Source organism: Capricornis sumatraensis, chromosome 20 (genome assembly GCF_032405125.1).
Source record: "Capricornis sumatraensis isolate serow.1 chromosome 20, serow.2, whole genome shotgun sequence".
In the NCBI taxonomy this organism is placed as follows: domain Eukaryota; kingdom Metazoa; phylum Chordata; class Mammalia; order Artiodactyla; family Bovidae; genus Capricornis; species Capricornis sumatraensis.
Genome location: NC_091088.1, coordinates 66,635,892 through 66,655,826, shown reverse-complemented (window position 1 = coordinate 66,655,826; position 19,935 = coordinate 66,635,892). Strand labels below are relative to the sequence as shown.

Here is a 19,935-nt window from a genome sequence, read left to right as displayed (position 1 = left end):
ATTCTTTTTATTCAGGTGGTCTGGACCCAACGTGCAATATTTCCAAGATACGCCTGTATGAGTGACCTTTTTGAATTAATTAATGAATCTCCTGTTTGGGCCATACCAATTTATTTTATTTTATTGACTGTTCTTTGCAGCCCACTGGATCTTAGTTCCCTGACCAGGGATGGAACCTGAGCCCCCAGCAGGGGAAACACGGAGTCCTCATCACTGGATCACCAAGGAATTCCCTCTACTAATATTACTGAGAGTGCACCATTTTCTTTCCTGGAGAACTGCCCACATTCCAATATTGGCTGACTGTATTTTCAGTTGAAATATGAATCTGTCCCTTACGTCTCCCATGAGCTGGTATTCAACTTTTCGTAAGGGCTATGTTCCAGGAAGTGTTCTTTATTGGTGTTTGGTTGTCCAGCATCAGGAAGGGTAGAATGATAATCAGGTGATGTCAACCTGTTCCATCAAAGTTTCACCTAGCAAAGTCAGTCTCCAGTTTAATTGTGTCCTAAGACTGTAATTTCATTAGAACTTGCAAGACAGTGATATTTCTATTTCTGTTAATCCTCCTCCATTTATATTTTAATTCAGTTAACAATTTTGCCGTTCAGTTTCTTGACCTTTATCTCCCCTTCACTCTACTTCAGTTTTTCAGTCCATTTTGTCCACTAGCAATGAACACAGGGCTCCAAATGCATCCCAACGTCAAGCTCCACAGAGGCTCAAAATGCCCCTTGAACCACAAGATACTGCCAGTGCATAGAAGGATTCCTCACAGCATCTGTTTCCTGTGGTTAAGACCATTCACCACTAAGAATGTTTTTGTCAAGTCTGCGAGGTGGAGGCTGGTGGCTGTGGCTCATTGTTCCCCAGGCTGTGTCTGATCCCATATCCAAAGTATATGGCGAATCCTAGTTGGCAAATGAGACAGTGAGAAAGAAAAGTTGGCACTCTTCTCACAGACAAATGCCCAACGGGCCTCCTTTTATGATGTCTGACAGGAGGGGAGAAGTAGTAGGAAGATGATTTGATTCAGTCTCTCAAGAGGTCTTATTTTCCAAGGAAGCCACTTACCAATCCCCATCCAAATGCCAAATAAGGTCCAGGTCCCAGTGTCCATCTGCATCATCAGGTAAACGTTCACGAAGATGCTCACCAGCGGGAGGACAGGCAGAGCAGGGACCTGTGGGCAGAGTCAGCTCATCCCTGGACACAGCTCAGACGTCTGAAAGGGAGACGCTGCCCTGTGCAGGTAGGGCGACCACAATCCCATTCAGACTGTGAGTTCAGTGCCTCCTGAGACTGTGTATGTGAAGGACTGAGTGTACATCAGAGGAGTGTCCATGGATTTTAGCAACTCCCCTTATTCCTTGGTCCAACAGAGATGTTTAGACCTCAAAGCAGGCTGACTTCATTCACTCAAGGTGGACACCCTGGGCACATAAGGTCGCTTACCTTGAAGTAAACAGGAGAGGGGCTCTGGGGCTGCCTCCAGGTGATGGCCGTGACCCCAGTGATGAGCAGCAGCAGCAGCACAGCCACTGGTGTGAGCCTGGGGTCTCCAGAGAACACCTGGCTGGGCCACCGGGCCAGGACCAGGCTCAGGATGGCCAGCAGGAGAACTGCAAGGGTCAAGGTGGAGGAGAACAGGCTGGACCCAGAAGCCAAAGACGTCAGAACCTTGGGTCACACCTGTCTCTGAAACTGTCCACCTCATGAAGGGCCATCCTATCTTGATTATTCCTCGGCTTCCCCACAGAATCTGTCCTCCCCATTCTGTTAATTTCAGAATACAACCGATGAGAAATCCCACCACTAACCAAGCAGGAAGGCACACCAGTAGACAATCTGCCCAGATTTCAGAGTGGGGATGGTGTTACTGGGGCACCAGAGACTCTTTGGAATGTTTGAGGATCTTGCTTCAGGCCCAGGTTCAAATTGACTTGCTTCTAGCAGAGAAATATCAATTTCCTCCTCTGTTGCCTCATTGTTGCTTAAGTTCTGGTCTGGCTGATACCTGAAGTAGAAATATTAAGTCAATACTCATAGCAGCCCCTACTCATCCAACATCAGACAATCTAATCTTCCCCAACTTAACGACAGCAGGACATTTAGAAGGCAGCATGGAAGGCGGAAAAGAATTATCTCCCCATCAATCTTGGACAAACCAAAGACCTCTCTCCCCCGACTCCAGGCAAACTACACTGGAGTCTCACCTGAGGACAAGGACAGAAAACGCCACCAGGGAGTAAGCAAGCAGCATCGCAGTTGACACGAGGTCCACAAGATCACTGAGCTCAAAGAGTAAAGTCATGACCCCTGCAGTGAGGGAACAAACAAGATGGATGGAGAGAGTGAGAAATCAGAGGAAATATACAAGTCTAGAAAATTGATCAAGGACAGAGTGGATTTGTTGTTGTTGTTTTTAACCTGTAAGACTTCCAGCAAATATGATGGCCAGGATAGGGGTGCCTGTGCAGGTATAGATCCGAGCAAGTCCCCGGAAAAGGAGCTTATCCTCTGCCATTGCACAGACCAATCGAGGCATGGGGAACATGGTACCCAGGAGACTGGAAAAGAAAATGGAAACACATATGAGGACGTGCAGAAGCAGGGCAGACAGCAGCTTCTGCTCCCTAGTCTACAAGGGGCAAGGTGTCCTTCCCTCTTGCCTCTCAATCCCAAGGGCTGGGATACCTGAGCATCTGACAATGGATGGGGAGAAAACCAAGACACTGACCTGGACGTAAGAGCACAGAGGGCGCCAACAGCCACCACGTATCTGGCAGGGCCCCACCCAACGTGGAGAAAAGCCTGTGGCAAGGGGCTCTCAAGCTGAATCTGGTAGTAGGGCACCATGAGAGTGAGTGCCGCTGAGACACCAAAACAGGCCAAAAAGCAGATGGAGAGTGAAATCACAATGCCCAAAGGGATGGAACGATGAGGATTTGGGACTTCACCCCCTGCAAGATGGGTGCAGTATTGAGTCAAGAAAGACACTGGAATGAAAGCACAAAATCTTCTCCTTCTTGCACCTCCAAAAGCAGTCTAACCTCCCAATCCCTATGCCCAAGGACAGCGCTACCTGCCCAGACCCTTGATAGGACACACAGTGACCACGTTACCTGTAGTGGCAATGACATCAAAGCCAACAAAGGCGTAGAAACATGTCGCTGCTCCATGAAGAATCCCTTCAAAGCCAAAGGGCACAAACCCTCCAGAACCCAGAGGGCCCAAGCTATGGTGAGAGAAGGAACAAGAAAGAAGGTGGGTGAAGTGAGTTCAGTTACCTCTTCTGGGCTCCTCCCTTAATACCACAAGTGCTGGGCTCCAGGACTCTCATCCCCTGGATCCATCAGCCCAGGTCCCCTTAGTCTCCACCATATTCCCATCTCTGCACCATCCACACGCAAGAGCTGGCCAAGAGGACCCTCCTAACCGTGAGATGTCACCGTATCCAGATGTGTTCAATGTAGTCAATGAGTAGTCCTGATTGGTGAGCTTCCAGTTGTGCAGGTCTCCCTTAATGACGCCAGAGAGGATGATGAAGCTGAGGACCAAAATGTTCAAGCTTGTGAACACTTTGTTAACTAGGGCTGACTCATGAACTCCCAGAACCAGTAGTCCTGTGGGAAAGATAGAATATGAGACATCCAAAATAACCAAATCCATAGACACAGAAAGGAAACTAGTGATTACAGGGGCTGGGTTTGGGCATTAGTAGCAGGTAGATGGTGACTGCTCAGTGGGTACAGGGTTTCCTTTTGTTTTTTGTTTTGCTTTTTAAAATTTATTTATTTTCAGTTCAGTTCAGTCGCTGTCATATCCAACTCTTTGCGACCCCACGAATTGCAGCACGCCAGGCCTCCTTGTCCATCAGCAACTCCTGGAGACTACTCAAACTCATGTCCATTGAGTCGGTGATGCCATCCAGCCATCTCATCCTCTGTCATCTCCTTCTCCTCCTGCCCCCAACCCCTCCCAGCATCAGAGTCTTTTCCAATGAGTCAGCTCTTCACATCAGGTGGCCAAAGTACTGGAGTTTCAGCTTTGGCATCATTCCTTCCAAAGAACACCCAGGACTGATCTCCTTCAGAATGGACTGGTTGGATCTCCTTGCAGTCCAGGGGACTCTCAAGAGTCTTCTCCAACACCACAGTTCAAAAGCATCAATTCTTTGGCACTCAGCTTTCTTCACAGTTCAACTCTCACATCCATACATGACTACTGGAAAAACCATAGCCTTGACTAGATGGACCTTTGTTGGCAAAGTAATGTCTCTGCTTTGGAATATACTGTCTAGGTTGGTCCTAACTTTCCTTCCAAGCAGTAAGCATCTTTTAATTTCATGGCTGCAGTCACCACCATTTGTTTGTTTGTTTTAATTTATTTATTTTAGTTGGAGGCCAATTACTTTACAAAATTGTAGTGGTTTTTGCCGTACATTGACATGAATCAGCCATGGGTGTACATGTGTTTCCCATCCTGAACCACTCTCCCACCTACCTCCCCATCCCCTCCCCCAGGATCATGCCAGTGCCCCAGCCCTGAGCACCCTGTCTCATGCGTCGAACCTGGACTGGCGATCTGTTTCACATTTGGTACTATATATGTTTCAATGCTATTCCCTCAAATCATCCCACTCTTGCCTTCTCCCACAGAGTCCGAAAGACTGTTCTATACATCTGTGTCTCTTTTGCTTGTCTTGCATAGAGGGTCGCTGTTACCATCTTTCTAAATTCCATATATATGTGTTAGTATACTGTATTGGTGCTTTTCTTTCTGGCTTACTTCACTCTGTATAATAGGCTCCAGTTTCATCCACTTCATTAGAACTGATTCAAATGGTTGAGTTATATTCCATTGTGTATATGTACCACAGCTTTTTAATCCATTCGTCTACCGATGGACATCTAGGTTGCTTCCATGTCCTGGCTATTATAAACAGTGCTGCGATGAACATTGAGGTACATGTGTCTCTTTCAGTTCTGGTTTCCTTGGTGTGTATGCCCAGCCGTGGGATTGTTGGGGCATATGGAAGTTCTATTTCCAGTATTTTAAGAAATCTCCACACTGTTCTCCATAGCGGCTGTACTAGTTTGCATTCCCACCAACAGTGTAAGAGGGTCCTTTTTTCTCCACATCCTCTCCAGCGTTTATTGTTTGTAGACTTTTTGATGGCAGCCATTCTGACTGGTGTGAGATGGTACCTCATTGTGGTTTTGGTTTGCATTTCTCTGATAATGAGTGATATTGAGCATCTTTTCATGTATTTGTTAGCCCTGTATGTCTTCTTTGGAGAACTGTCTGTTTAGTTGCTTGGCCCATTTTTTGATTGGGTCGTTTATTTTTCTGGAATTGAGCTGCAGGAGTTGCTTGTATTTTTTTGAGATTAATTCTTTGTCAGTTGCTCTGTTTGCTATTATTTTCTCCCATTCCGAAGGCTGTCTTTTCACTTGGCTTATCCTTTCCTTTGTTGTGCAGAAGCTTTTAAGTTTAATTAGGTCCCATTTGTTTATTTTTGCTTTTATTTCCATTACTCTGGGAGGTGGGTCATAGAGGATCCTGCTGTGATTTATGTCGGAGACTGTTTTGCCTACGTTTTCCTCTAGGAGTTTTATAGTCTGGTCTTATGTTTACATCTTTAGGGATTTCCTTTTGTTGTGATGAAAATGTTTGGAACTAGGTAGAGGTGATGGTTACTCAGCACTGTGAATGTAATAAAAGTCCCACAGAATTGCACACTTGCAAATGGCTAATTTCTTATTGTGGCAGTCATCTCATAGTAGACAGGTCTATCAAATCATCACTTTCCTCATCTTAAAATTATATAATCTTGTATAGCAATCATATCTCAGTAAACTGGGGGAGTACAGTAAAATGGTTAATTTTATTTTGTGTGAATTTCCTCTGAATTAAACAAACATCTTCAGTCTCAGTACAAGGAAGAAACTTGTAAGCCTAAGTACTGATTATCAGATGAGGGTGACTTTGTCTCTGAAGAAACTTCTGGTAATATCTTGAGGCATTCTGATTGTCATACTTTGGGTGGAAGGCATCGATTTTTCTAGTGAGTAAAGATAAGTGGTGGCTTTCCTGGTGGCTCAGTGGTAAAGAATCCACTTGCCAATGCAGGAGATGCAGGCTTGATCCTGGGGTCGGGAAAATCCCCTGGAGAAAGAAATGGCAACCCACTCCAGTATTCTTGTCTGGAAAATCCTGTGGACAGAGGGACCTGGCGGGCTACACTGCATGGGGTGGCAAAGAGTCAGATAATGACTTACCGACTAAACAACAAAGATTAGGGGTGCCACTCAGTATCCGACACCGCTGAAAGCGAAACCTACAATGAACAGGAGAGCCCCCGACACCAAAGAATGATTCAACCCAGAATGTCAAGACCGCCAAGGGTTGAAAACAATGGTCTGTGTCTTTCCTTCCTGTCTGTCTTATCTCAGACTTTATTCCAGTCCTAATCCTCCCACCATTCCGGAAACCCAAGCCTTTTGTACGCCAGCTCCCCTTCCACACCCCACTTTAGCTGACCTCTGCCTCACCTGTGAGCAGCAGCACCAGGACAAAGGCAAAAAAGTCTACGTAGGTGGCCAGGAAGTAGGGCACATGCAGAGAGAAAGTCTCCTGGAACGCCTGAGAGATGCGGTTCCCAATCAGGCTGTCAAAGGCATAGCTCCAGGCTCTGGCCTCACAGGCGGTCGCTACAGCAGCAAAAGTTGAAGACCCATTGACAAATACAAGTTGCACCCCGACCATGTACCGTGCGATGTATTTGCGGGAAAAAAACAGAGAAAATCCGTTATCTCAGAATGTTTCATTTTATGGAGTGGAGAGAGTAGGCCCAGATGATTCACGGAACAGGTTAACTATTTAATGTGTTGTTGTTAATCGCTCAGTCATGTCCAACTCTTTGTGACCCCATGGACTGTAGCCTGGCAGGTTCCTCTGTCTGCGGGACTCCGCAGGCAAGAATACTGGAGTGGGTTGCCATTTCCTTCTCCAATTTAATATTTTAGGAGGAGATGAAAGGAAGCAGCTGAGCAGAGACTTCACTACGGTGAGGGGAGGAGCCTGTGGGACACGCCTTCCTCTCACCCACCCCCTACAGGCCCCTTTCCTTCTCATTCTAGCGCCCATTATTTCAGGAAAGCAGTGTAGATCTAAGTAGACTAAAGTTTCAAGCTATGAAGTTCCTCCACAATTACCCACTTCACTCCACAAGGTGGGAAATAAAGATCTCATGAGTCAACAACGCTCCAATCCCCCTCTGAATTTTCTGACCTTAAGCCCCGCCTTCCCCCACCCCATCATCTCACCCGTGACAAAGGACAGGATGAGGTTCCAGCCAATGATGAAGGCCCACAGCTGACCCATGGTGGCGTAGCTGTAGAGATAGGCAGAACCGGGGCGTGGTACCCGGGCTGCCAACTCCGCATAGCAGAGCCCAGACAAAATAGTAGACAGGCCGGCCGCAAAGAAGCAGATGACAGTTGCTGGTCCAGCCTCGTACACAGCCACTTCTCCAACCAAGATATACACACCAGCTCCCAGGGTGCTGCCCACACCCAAGGCCACCAGGTCCAGAGTGTTCAGATGACCAGCCTTGGGCCTCTCAAACCCCTCCCTGGGCTCCAGCAGCCGCCTGCGGACCAGCTTTTGACCAAATCGGTGAACATCCTGACACAACATCTTAGATAAAGTTGAGGAGGGTCAGATGTGCTGAGAAAACGACACAGCAAGCCGTCAAGAAAGTCCATGTGCCCTTGGCCCTGGGAGTCCAGTTCTAGGGAGCAGAGGAGTGATGGGGAGCAGGTGAAAAAAGGACAGATCAACAAGTTCCCTATCTCTGAGATTTGGTTTCTTAAGCATCCGTTTAGTTCAGTTCAGTCACTAACTTTTGTCCACCTCTTTGCAACTCCATGGACTGCGGGGATGCCAGGCTTCCTTGTCCCTCACTATCTCCTGGAGTTTGCTCACACTCATGTCCGTTGAGTCAGTGATGCCATCCAACCATTTCATCTTCTGTCGTCCTCTTCTCCTCCTGCCCTCAATCTTTCCAGCATCAAGGTCTTTTCAAATGAGTTGGCTCTTCGCATCAGGTACCCAAAGTGTTGGAGCTTCAGCATCTTTAAATATATTTCAAATAATACATTATTATTATACACTGGAAACATTGCTTAAAGAGAAGCGGCGGGGGGCAGAATTGCCACTCTAAAATGTGCCACTTTGGCTTGTAGATTGTTTTGAACTGAAGGGAATTAAGATGCTATCTCCTAAAGAAAAGCCTTTTGCCTCTTCCTTCAAAATAGTTTAGATTATGGGACCTATGTCAGAAAAAAGAGCTGTTATGACATAATTTCTTGTCTTTGAAAGACTTGTCAGCATGGAATGGCAAAGATTTGTTTACCAATCATTGGCAGTTCCCATCTTTTGAAACCGAGTGGGGCTGATCTCAAAGAGAGAGAGAGAGAGAGCCATGAGTGGTGGCTGGAAGCAAAGTCTTAGTTCTCTGCTCAGGAATTGGACCTGGGGGTCCTGAATGAAACCCAGGAATCCTAGCTGCTCGTCCACCAGAGGCTAGAGGCTAGAAACAAGGTTTCCCTGGCTCTTGCCTGAGTTGAAAAATGCATTTCTCAAGGAGGCAAAATGGTTTAAAAAAAAAAAAAAAGGTGTATTATTAGAGACACAGCACAATAAACAGGAAAGCACAGACAGAAGCTGTTTTGTTAAGACAGAGATACACAGCTGGAGAGAAAGGGTGTGGACATGCTCTCTAAAGGGGTGGAGCCCCTTAAAGAGGCAGTTAAATCAAAGCCTCCCTGGTGGCTCAGTGATAAATATCCACCTGCCGATACCAGAGACATGGGTTCCATCCTTGGGCCTGGAAGATCCCACATGCCGTGCGGCAGCTAAGCCCATGTGTCACGGAAATTGAACCTGTGCACTCGGACCCAGGAACGGCAGTGCCCAGGGAAGCTGGGGAGCCCCCAGAGCCTGTGGTCCACAACACGTGAAGTCGCCGCAGTGAGAAGCTGGAGTGCAGCAGCTGGAGACGCGCCCCTGCTCTCTGCAACTAGAGAAAAGCCTGCAGAGCAGTAGAGACCCATCAGAGCCAAACTAAATGGTAAATAAAACAAATTTTAAAAAAGAGACAGCTGAATCATTCATATAGGGCATTGCTTCCAGTTTTGTTTACCGCTAGCCAATTAGGTCCTGACCTGCTCTAGGACCCTCACCAACATGTGTGTGTAACTTTTTTTCCAAGACAGATCCCAGCCCAGCAGCCTCTGGCACCTATTATGGGATGGTGCCCCCCTCTTTTTTGACCTCCAAGGAGCCTTTCCACACATGCACAGGGTCTCCCTTGACACAACTTTCCTACTGTATTTCAAAATATTTCCTTTATTGCTTTGAGTAGATTTAAGGACCTTTCAAGTAGAATCCTCAGCTCTTAAAACCTTAACCTATATTGAAAAATGAGAAGAAAGCAATTGTGAACCACTGGTCATGTTAGCAATTTTTGATTGAGAAACTTAAGAGCATATGTCATAGGTTGCATTTTCCCAAATTGCAGTTTCTTTCCCCAACGTAATACAAAGCATGTCCAATAAACCCAAGATTTTTAGTTTTGTTCTCCCAAGAAGACAAAAGTAGGTAAATGTAGATTTGCTCAGTGATCCATGTTCCAGTATTTTATCTTAAAAATACTTTAGACATTTAATGAGTTAGTATTTGACTTGATTTAGTAAAACTCTGTAGTTCCAAGTTACCAAAACTCTGGAAAACCTAAAACATAATTATATCCAAAGTGTTCACTCAAAAGCTTTTATCCTATACCAAGTTAGATTTTGCTGACGAACGTTGTAACATACATGGCATAAATTTAATAACATTCAGTCCATCCAGGCACAATAAAAGTATTATATTTAATATTAATGACTCTAAAGACATATTAAGACATTAATATGACTCTAAAGTCCATAATGAGACTTCAACTTTCATATCCCATATTTAACACTGAATATTTCCCAGATCACGTGAACCCGAAATTCATTTAGTTTAATGTCTCTTATTTTTAGAATTGTTTGATTTGTAAGTGCTTACTTTTCTTTAAGCCAATTTAATAGAGCTCCTTTACAAATTAATCTCAAAAATCCAAAACAAAGACAAATACTGAGACATACATACATCCAGATAGGGATCTTACAGCTTTATTTTCTACACTTAGTTGTGAATTGGGTATTATAAAACTCACTGGTTTATCATCAACAGTTTTAATAAATGTAAGTTTAAAAGACTTCCTTTTCATTTCCCACCTCAGGCTCAGGAACTAGAGATTATTAGACTAGATAAGAGAAATGTACCTGAGAGTGCTGGTCTCAAGGCACAGGGAAAGCCATGTTTTCTAGCAGGACTTGTTCCCTCAGTGTCAGAATTTTGGGGGGAAAAAAAAAAAAGTATTTTAAAAGCTAGCTTTCTCTAATTGCACATACAAAAAGAACCAGGTTTTTTTTGTTGTTGTTTGTTTGTTTGTTTGGAGAGGTTGTTATTGTTGTTTGGGTTTTTTTTTTTTTTTCCTACCCAATTTCAAAAAGTTCTATCTTAGCCAGTTTTCTCTGGAGTCCAGAGAATTTTGTGGCCACAGCATACCATAATAAAATGTCATCTTTCTTTTCTCTAGTCAAAGTTTTATAGCTAAAATTTAGACCAAATAGTGCTCAGTTTGGCCCAGATAAGAATGGCAGACTGGCTGAGAAAATGCTGTCCCACAGGGATCGTCCCTCTGGGGAGATGGCGTCTTAGTTTGATTAGATGAGGGGGAATGAGACGGCAGAGGAGCAGGTGGGTGTGGAGTGCCTCTGTCTCCAGAGATAAATCAGGAAGACACTTTCTGACACAGGCGATTTTGCAGAACGGCAGATGAGAGCAGGCAGGAGCACCTGGCCACTGGAGAAGACTATATGCTGCTGCTGCTGCTGCTAAGTCGCATAGATGGCAGCCCACCAGGCTCCCCCGTCCCTGGGATTCTCCAGGCAAGAACACTGGAGTGGGTTGCCGTTTCCTTCTCCAATGCATGAAAGTGAAAAGTGAAAGGGAAGTTGCTCAGTCTTGTCCAACTCTTAGCGACCCCATGGACTGCAGCCTACCAGGCTCCTCTGTCCACGGGATTTTCCAGGCAAGAGCACTGGAGTGGGCTGCCACTGAAGACTATATACAACCACACAGAACTCGGCAGGGTGAAGGGAGTGGGGGAAGAGAGAGTCAGTGGGCCTGGACCTGCCCAGGGACTGAAGCAGGGTCCGGGTCCCAGCGTGGGTGCCCTTGGAGGCTGAGGAAACTGTTCAGGGGACAGAGGAGAAGCACTCGAGGCTGAGAGTGAAGCAGCTGGTCTGTGAGCGTCTGGATGGGATGAGAATCACGGAGACAATCCTCGCCGCAGCCATACATTCCCCGGAGAGGGATGCAGGGACGCATGTCTCCCGGGAGGCGCAGGGCTGGGAGCTGGAGCCCAGGGATCCTGGAGCGATCCCGGGGCGAGGTCAGCTGTTGACTGCGGGGAGACGCCCGAGGGGACGTGAGCGAGGAGGTGGCAGTGGGAAATGCCTGAGCAGGAAACCCGGGCAGCCAGGGAGGCAGGGCGACCTGCTGAGTCACTCACAGGCGGTGGAGCCATCGCTGTGGCCCCTCTGTCCCCACAGGTCAGCCCTGGAGAGTGGAAGGCCCCAGAGAGAGGCTGGCCTGTTACTGCCTTCACGGGGGAGGGAGCCGGGAGCAGAGAAGGACCGGCCCCAGAGGCGCTGTGACTGCAGCTGCCAGAGGCGAGGACGACACCCTGGAGGGCCAGAGCTCCCTCGGCTGAGACAGCTGGGGTCCCGCACACTCGGTGCCCCCAGAGTTCCCACGATCCGAGCAGCTGTGCCACCCCCACGCTGGATGCCGCTGGGGCAGAGCTGCCAGAGGCTAGAAAGCCCCTTTGCTGAGGCCCTAGCCGCCAGTTCCCATGAGCACCTGGTGCCCCGGCCCTGCCGCCCCAGCAGCTGCACCCCCCTCACCCCCTCCTCCCTGGGGCAGACCCACGCCCTCCAGGGCAGCCTCAGGAGCAAAGCCCTGTGGACGACTCACAGGCAGAGGCGGAGACAAAGCCACAGCTGAAACCCAGGGGCAGTGCGGCTAAGGAGGAGAACTCAGAACCTTCCCCCCTGCTGCACAAGTTGCAGACTGAATCCACTCCATCAAGGAGGCAGACTCTGTGTCTCTGGAATATAAGAAAGGACACCGAGCGCTCCCGCAGAAGAAACCACGCCAGCTCTGGCAGCTGTGGACCTTGGAGGCAAGAACACCCAGGAGTAGGACCAGATTAGAATCTGAGCTGCCCACGCAGCAGGGCCAGAGACCAGCGCAGTGTTGGAGGGCATCCCGGGGAGGCGAGGTGCATGGAGACTCCCAGCGAGGGAAGGGACGCTGACATCTGGGATCCAAGAAAAACACTTATTATTCTTATACTTTGACTTGTTCTCTAGTTGTTTCTGGATTTTTTTCTTTTCCCCCCACATTCTATTGCTGTAGTAGTTGATTTTATTAGTAGTATTAAATCTACTTAAGCTTTTGAGAATTTTTTAACCCCCAGGGAGAATTTTTTTATCACTCTTTTTATTTCCTGTTTATACTTCTGCCTCTGTATTGGCCTTCTGTGGTTCTACGGGGTTTTCCTTTTAAATTCTTCAGGTTTTAAATTTTATTATTACTATTTTTCTACACTTATTCTTTGGCTTTTCTTACTGCTATTTGCCTGTTGTTATTCCTTAATATGCATAAATCTTTATCTGCCTCCACTTGACTTTGCTTCTTCTTTCCTCCTCTCCTTTCTTTATCTCACCATTTTTGTTTTGTTTCCGTTGCTTTATTCCCCAGTTGGCACCTGGATTTGGTTTTATTTTCCAGTCTGCGCTTTGGTGAATTTTGTTTGTAACCGGTGGCTATCATTTTTGGTTCCCTTTGCTTGCCGGGTCCATCTCTTGTACTTTAGTTTTTGACTGTTTGGGTTTCGTTTATGGGTGTATATGTCGGTGTGTGTGTGTTCCATTGTTGTCATTTGGCTGATCAGAACAATCTGAAGGAGGAAGGGAACTTGCAGGAGTCGGGAAGCTTGATTTCCCCCCTGAGATTTGGAGGAAGACTGAATGGGATCGTTTAGAATGTAGGCGGGTTAAGCTCCATCCATGTTCCCATACTTTGGCAATGTAGATCTAATTGTAGGATAGTGTCACAAGCAAGACACCAAATTTTTTCATGCCCCAACTCAAATCAAGGCCAGGCAACATTACAGCAAAACCTAGTTTTCCTTTTCTTAGCCTCTCTGGCTTAGAGAGGGGATTCTCCACGTGGAGCAACCTGCAACCAAGAACTGCACTCTTAGAAATAAAGTCCTGCATCCCAGAAACGTTCCTGGTAGTAGTAGGTGTTTAGAGTTAGTCGAGCAGTTGTGTCTGACTCTCTGCAACCCCATGGAACTGTAGCCCACCAGGCTGCTCTCTCTATGGGGATACTCCAGGCAAGAATACTGGAGTGGTTGCCATTCCCTTCTCCAGGGATCTTTGCATCACAGCGAAATTCTTTGCTGTTTGAGTTACCAGGGAAGCCGAAAGCATTCCTAGGGGGCACCTGATGGCAGCTCAGAGTGTTTTCTGAATTTCCCTCGAATCCTGTGCTTGGTGGGATTTTCAGTGTCCTCTGCTCTACCTTTGATCCCTGACCAGACATCGCTGGTGGACCAGTCTCTCCCACGAGGGACTGCCAAGACTTTCCTTGAGAGGCATCTTTTGCAGCAAGGAGGTCTGCTGGAACGTGGCCTGCCCAGCAGGCTGTCCCTTCCCTGGAGTGAGGGGGAACTTGCTGGAGGACCTGAGGGCCTAGAGGCAGGAGGATTCCCAGAGGGGATTTATGGGCAAAAGGAAGCCTGGGAGATTAAACAGCAGGAGCACCCCAAGTCTATTACCCTGTTTGTCTGGCATCTGGGGTAAAACTGAAGGGGACATAAAGTTTAGGTGAGAAAGGAATCTTGCTTATCCAGTAAAGTAGGAAAGGAAATCACAAGAAAAAAAAAAATTCGTGTTTGTGCTGGCTGCTCAGGGAGAAATACGTTAGAAGACAGTGGGGCCCGGGGGATAAAGTGCGGGTGTAGCAGGGAGCGATTTGTTGGAGATAGTGGGAGGTGAGCTGCAGCTCCCAGCGCCTTGCTCCTGACATTGATGAAGGCGGCAGACATGCTGGGGGCGTAGTTTAGCCGAGCAAGAGAGAGGGAGAGAGGAGAGAGAGAAACCAGAACTTGGGCTCCTTCACCGAGCGGATCTAGACTGAAACCTGTGGGTCTTGGAAAGAGAACAAAACAGAGAGTGAGAGCAGGTTCTCATGGAGAGAGAGACTTGGAAGTCTCCAGCCAACAGTTTGGGATGAGCTGCTTTACCTTGAAATCCCGGGCTTCAGCACCAATGATCTCGGAGTGTGTCAGCCATGAGCGGTGGTTTGAAGCCAGAGCCTCATTCTCTGCCCAACAAGCGGACCCGGAGGGGCCTGGATGAAAACCAGGAATCCTAGCCGCTCGTCCTCCAGGGGCTGGAGGCTCAAAATAAGGTTCTCCCAACCTTTGCCCTCATTGGAAAGCGCATTTCTCAAGGAGGCAAGAGCTGTAGAAACAAGGACAGGTAGAATGTGTATTATAGAGACTCAGCCCAACAAGCAGGCGAGCACACAGTTTGTTCAGTTAAGACAGAAGCAAGGCAGTTACACACCCAGAAGAAAAGGGTGTGGGGTCCCCCGCCCCATGAGGAGGAGCTCCATGGACACGCAGGTAAACCATTAACACGGGGCACTCCTTCCTGGTCTGTGGCCTTTGGACAGTTTTCTGGTTTCTGTTTCCACACTGGACTGCCCTTGTGTTACCGAAGACTCAGATTCTCTGTACACCGATGCCGAATCAAACCCCAAGACAATTTTGGGGGAAGTAGAAGAGGAGAGCTTTCTTATTTACCAGGCAAAGGGAGACACACCAGGCCTCTGCCCTGAAAGAGTGAGGTGTTCAACCCCAGGGAATTTAATCAGGGCTTTTACAACTGTGGGTCTAAGATGGGGTGCCTGACAAGATTATGGGGTGAGCAGCGCTTGTACTCCCTTGATCTCATCTTGGGGGACCCGGGGTCTTTGGTGGTCAACTCTCCCTGTCTTGATGACCTTCTCTGGTCCCTTTAATCTCAGATGGTTCTGGGGCTGCTCCTCCCTCGATCAGCAACTGGGCGAATCTGCCCTTTGGAACGCATGGAAGGTCATCACGGCCGGAGTCTTGCCCACAAGAAACGGGGGACAGAAAGGCCTCTGTGCCTGGGAGCCCCACGGGGCAGACGCAGAGGACAGACTTCTGGGGAAGGAGAGGGTGGGGTGAATTGAGAGTCGCACTGATATATACACACTTCCCTGTGTAAAGCACAGAGCTAATGGGGAATTGCTGTATAACACAGGGGGCTCAGCCCCGTGCTCTGTGCTGACCTAAAGGGGGATTGCAGGAGGGGAGGGAGGCTCAAAGGGCAGGGATATATGTATGATTATGGCTAAGTTGAGCTTTTGTATGGCAGAATCCAGCACAACATTGTACCCTCCAATTAAAAAATAAATTAAGCAGAAAGACTTCTTGGGACTCTCACACATAACAAATCAAATTCGTTAATCTGTCTCATGTCAAATTAATTATTAGATCAGTGAAAGAACCTAGAAAGCAAAGTTTTCTGCTTCTTCAGAAGCAAAAGATGCCAGCACAGTCCCAGGCACATGCAGTAGCTGCTTAATCGGTAAAAGCTGAGTGGATAAGAATGGTGATTTTTTCATTGAAATCAACCTGCTCTGCTGGTTCACATCCAAGCTCCCGCACTTCTCAGCTGGTCTGATTTTGCACAAAGTGCCTACCATCTCTGTCTTGCTGTCCTGTGTAATTCAGGAGAGGTTATTATCGTCATTATTCCCTGCCTTCTTGGATAGGGACGAAGTGTCTTTTAAGGGGCTTGCTGATCAGAGAGCTCAGACTCCACACATTTCTTCACCAAGGATCCTGAAACCTGGTAGCTTTCTGTTGCATTGTTTGCAGACTGACATTAAATTGGAACTCTGCTTTGGGGTAGAATGAAACGGAATTTGTAGGGAGGGACAGACTCTAGGCCAGTTCAGTCAAATCAGCAAACCACAGTGGCCTCTTTTTTTCTTTTCCCTTAAAAAAACCATTTTATTTTGTATTGTGGTATAGCCAATTAAGAATGTTGTGACAGTTTCAGGTGAAAAGCGAAGGGACTCAGCCATACATATTCATGTATCCATTCTCCCCTAATGTCCCCCCCACACACACCAGAGTGGCCTGTCTCTAATTTACTTCACTCTGTGTGACAGGACCTAGTGTATATTAATGCAAGTATATGGAATCTTAAAAAGAAAACGGTATTGCTGAATCTATTTACAGGTTAGGAATGGAGGAGCAAATGGAGAAAACGGACTCGTGCACACAGGGCGGGGCGAGGTGGGGAACAAACTGAAATCGTAGCATCGACATATACACGACCATGTGTAACATAGACAGCTAGTGGGAAGCTGCTGGAGCTCAGCTGGGGCTCTGTGATGACCTAGGGGGTGGGATGCAGGGGGGAGGGGGGGGGGCCGTTAAGGAGGGACGGGATCAATGTAAACATATGGCTAATTCATGTTGTTGAACAGCAGAAACCAACACAACATTGTAAAGCAATTATATTCGAAACAAACAAATGCTGCCGGGAGGGCGAGAGGCCTAGTCTCCATTCTGAATCAGAAATGGCTCTGTGTCCTGCTCTTTGAGGCATGAGAAACAGCTCACTACAGGGCTCTGCAAGGCTAGACTGGTCCAGTTACAGAAGTTACCTGCCAGGCGGCTTCCGCCGCTGTTACTCCAAAGTCCAAGTTTAGCATTTTGGTTCAGAGCAAGCATTCAAAGAGCCAGGAAGCTCTGATTAGAATCTTGGTCCCGCAAACACCTTGTGCCTTTGAGGAAGTCATTTAGTTCTCTGGACCTGTGTTTTCTTCTTCTTTAAATTCTGCTGATGAACCCTGCAGGTGTGTGATAGACACACCTGCCGTGGATAACCTATGGTGGTTGCTCCAAAGTTAAAAATAATTTGCAAGAATCCAGCAATTCCATTTCAGCAAGTACACCTAAAAGAAATGAAAATAGATTCTCAAAGAGATATCTGTATACCCAGGGCCACAGCAGCATTATTCATAGGAGCTGAAAGTTGAAAATTAAAGTCACTCAGTCATATCCGACTGTTTGCGACCCCATTGACTGTAGCCTGCCAGACTCCTCTATCCACAGGATTCTTCTGGCAAGTTGGAAAGTTGAAAGTTAGAAGCAACACAAATATTCATCCAGGAAGGAATGAATAAACACAAGGTGGTCTATGCCCACAGTGGAATATTACTACCTTAAAAAGGCAGGCACTTCTGGAGCATGCTGCATTGTGGAGCTACTTGGAGGACATTATGCTGAGTGACCTAAGCCAGTCACAAAAATGCAAATATCGCATGATTCCACGTCTATGAAGTACTGACTGAGTCAAAGCTATGTAGACAAATGTAGAATGGTGGTTGGCCAGGGGCTGAGGTAAAGGGGGAGCTGGGGAGTCATCATTCAATGGGGACACAGGTGAAAGTGTTCCAGGGACTGGGTGCACAACCACGTAAATATCCTTACCATTTTTGGACTGTATACTTAAAATGGTTAAGTTGGTTAATGTTATGTGATGTGTATTTTACCACCATTTTAAAAAATTGCTGCCCATGATAAGTAATAGAACAAGCTTCACACAGTTACTGGGTGTAGGAAACCCAAAAGGGACTGAATATAACTCAGCAAGAATTTGGTCCCTTACAGTTACCCCAATATCTGCAGAAGAGGACGAACCCATAGATTCCAAGGGCCAGAAGAATACAGGAGCCTGAAATCAGTGTCCACATCATAAGCCCTACTTAAGGGTAATTAATCGCTAGTATTATTTGAACATGAATAAAATTGTCTTGGAAGAAAAGTTATGACCAACCTAGATAGCATATTGAAAAGCAGAGATATTACTTTGCCAACTAAGGTCCGTCTAGTCAAGGCTATGGTTTTTCCAGTGGTCATGTATGGATGTGAGAGTTGGACTGTGAAGGAGGCTGAGTGCCGAAGAATTGATGCTTTTCAACTGTGGTGTTGGAGAAGACTCTTGAGAGTCCCTTGGCCTGCAAGGAGATCCAACCAGTCCATTCTGAAGGAGATCAGCCCTGGAATTTCTTTGGAAGGAATGATGCTGAAGCTGAAACTCCAGTACTTTGGCCACCTCATGCGAAGAGTTGACTCATTGGAAAAGACTCTGATGCTGGGAGGGATTGGGGGCAGGAGGAGAAGGGGACGACAGAGGATGAGATGGCTTGATGGCATTACTGACTCCATGGACGTGAATCTGAGTGAACTCCAGGAGTTGGTGATGGACAGGGAGGCCTGGCGTGCTGCGATTCATGGGGTCGCAAAGAGTCGGACACAACTGAGTGACTGAACTGAACTGAGCTGAAAATTGTCTTAGAGTCTCACAGCACTGATCTAGTCTCCCCCACGTTTCCTTGCGCACACACACACACACACACACACACACACACACAGACACAGCGCAGACACTTTCATCCAGAAAACGGGTCTCTCCACCCTCAGGCTGGAGCTGGGCTGACCACCTGCACTCTGGGATTGCAGGGGTCTCTTTGGGAGGACGTGAACTCAGTGCCCAGTCTCCCACAGAAGAGGCTGACTGGAGACTTACTGGATCCTTGGAGCAGAGCCTGGAGACCTGGGTCAGTCAGGGAGGCTGAGGGTAAGCCGTGCGGGGCTGCAGCTGAGACATCTCCAAGAACAGAACCAGGGAGTCCTGAGCACAGCAGACAGTCCTCACCCCTGGGTTGTTGCGGTGAGATTGGAGTCGGGGGAAAACACCTGCAGTGTAGCTATCAGCCCTGACTCTTCTGTGGTAACCATCAGTGGGTGGTTCTGAGATAGTCTTTAGTGTGGTAAAGCATGAGTAATGTAAAATTTACCATTTTAACCATTTTAAGTGTCCAGTTCAAAACAGTTAAGGACAAAAAAAAAAGTGTTAAGGACATTCATAGTTTGTAGAACCAATCTCTTGAGCTTTTTTTCATCTTGCAAAACTGAAACTGTACACATTAAACAAAAATCCCCTCTTTCTCCACTGCAGTTCCTGGCAATCACCATTCTACTGTATTAATCTACCCCCTCTAGGTACTTCACTTAAGTGGAAACCTTCGGTCTTTGCCATTTCCTATGGAGATGCCTTCTCTTAGTAATGGCCACAAGGCTCATCCATGTTGTAGCTTATTGGAAACATAGTATCTTTATTTGTGATGGCACATCGGCTTGATTTTTATGTATTTTTTTGCAGTCTTTCATCGGTGCTCTCATATTTGAAGGAGCCGACTCGTCCTTCAGTCTGTGGTGGTTCCCTGGAGCTGGAGTATTCTGTTTGATGGTGGTGTTAATTCCTGGGGTTTCCTGTCTTTCTCTCCCTACACCTGCGCCACTTTCCTTGCTCCCTCTTGTGGAAGAATTCTTAAGCGTTTCTGTCTGGTCTGCGATCCTAAAAGAAATCAGTCCTGAATATTCATTGGAAAAACTGATGGTGAAGCTAAAGATGCAATACTTTGGCTGCCGGATGAGAAGAACTGACTCATTGCATGGTGATTGCAACCATGAAAGTAAAAGACGCTTGCTCCTTGGGAGGAAAGTTATGACCAACCTAGACACCATATTAAAAAGCAGAGTCATTACTTTGCTGACAAAAGTCCTTCTAGTCAGAGCTAGGTTTTTCC

At 47.0% G+C, this 19,935-nt stretch overlaps 1 protein-coding gene across 1 annotated transcript; it reads right to left on the bottom strand.

The window, feature by feature from the left end:
• Nucleotides 1-801: 801 nt before the first annotated feature.
• On the bottom strand, nt 802-7,704 carry LOC138095861 (cationic amino acid transporter 3-like). Its single transcript, XM_068991796.1, has 11 exons — nt 7,332-7,704; nt 6,558-6,716; nt 3,440-3,626; nt 3,126-3,238; nt 2,741-2,963; nt 2,431-2,570; nt 2,217-2,319; nt 1,821-2,017; nt 1,456-1,622; nt 1,075-1,183; nt 802-911 (listed from the first exon to the last, which is right to left on the bottom strand). Exons 1-11 carry the CDS (start codon nt 7,702-7,704, stop codon nt 826-828), a joined length of 1,857 nt encoding a protein of 618 aa, XP_068847897.1. The 3' UTR covers nt 802-825.
• Nucleotides 7,705-19,935: the final 12,231 nt, after the last annotated feature.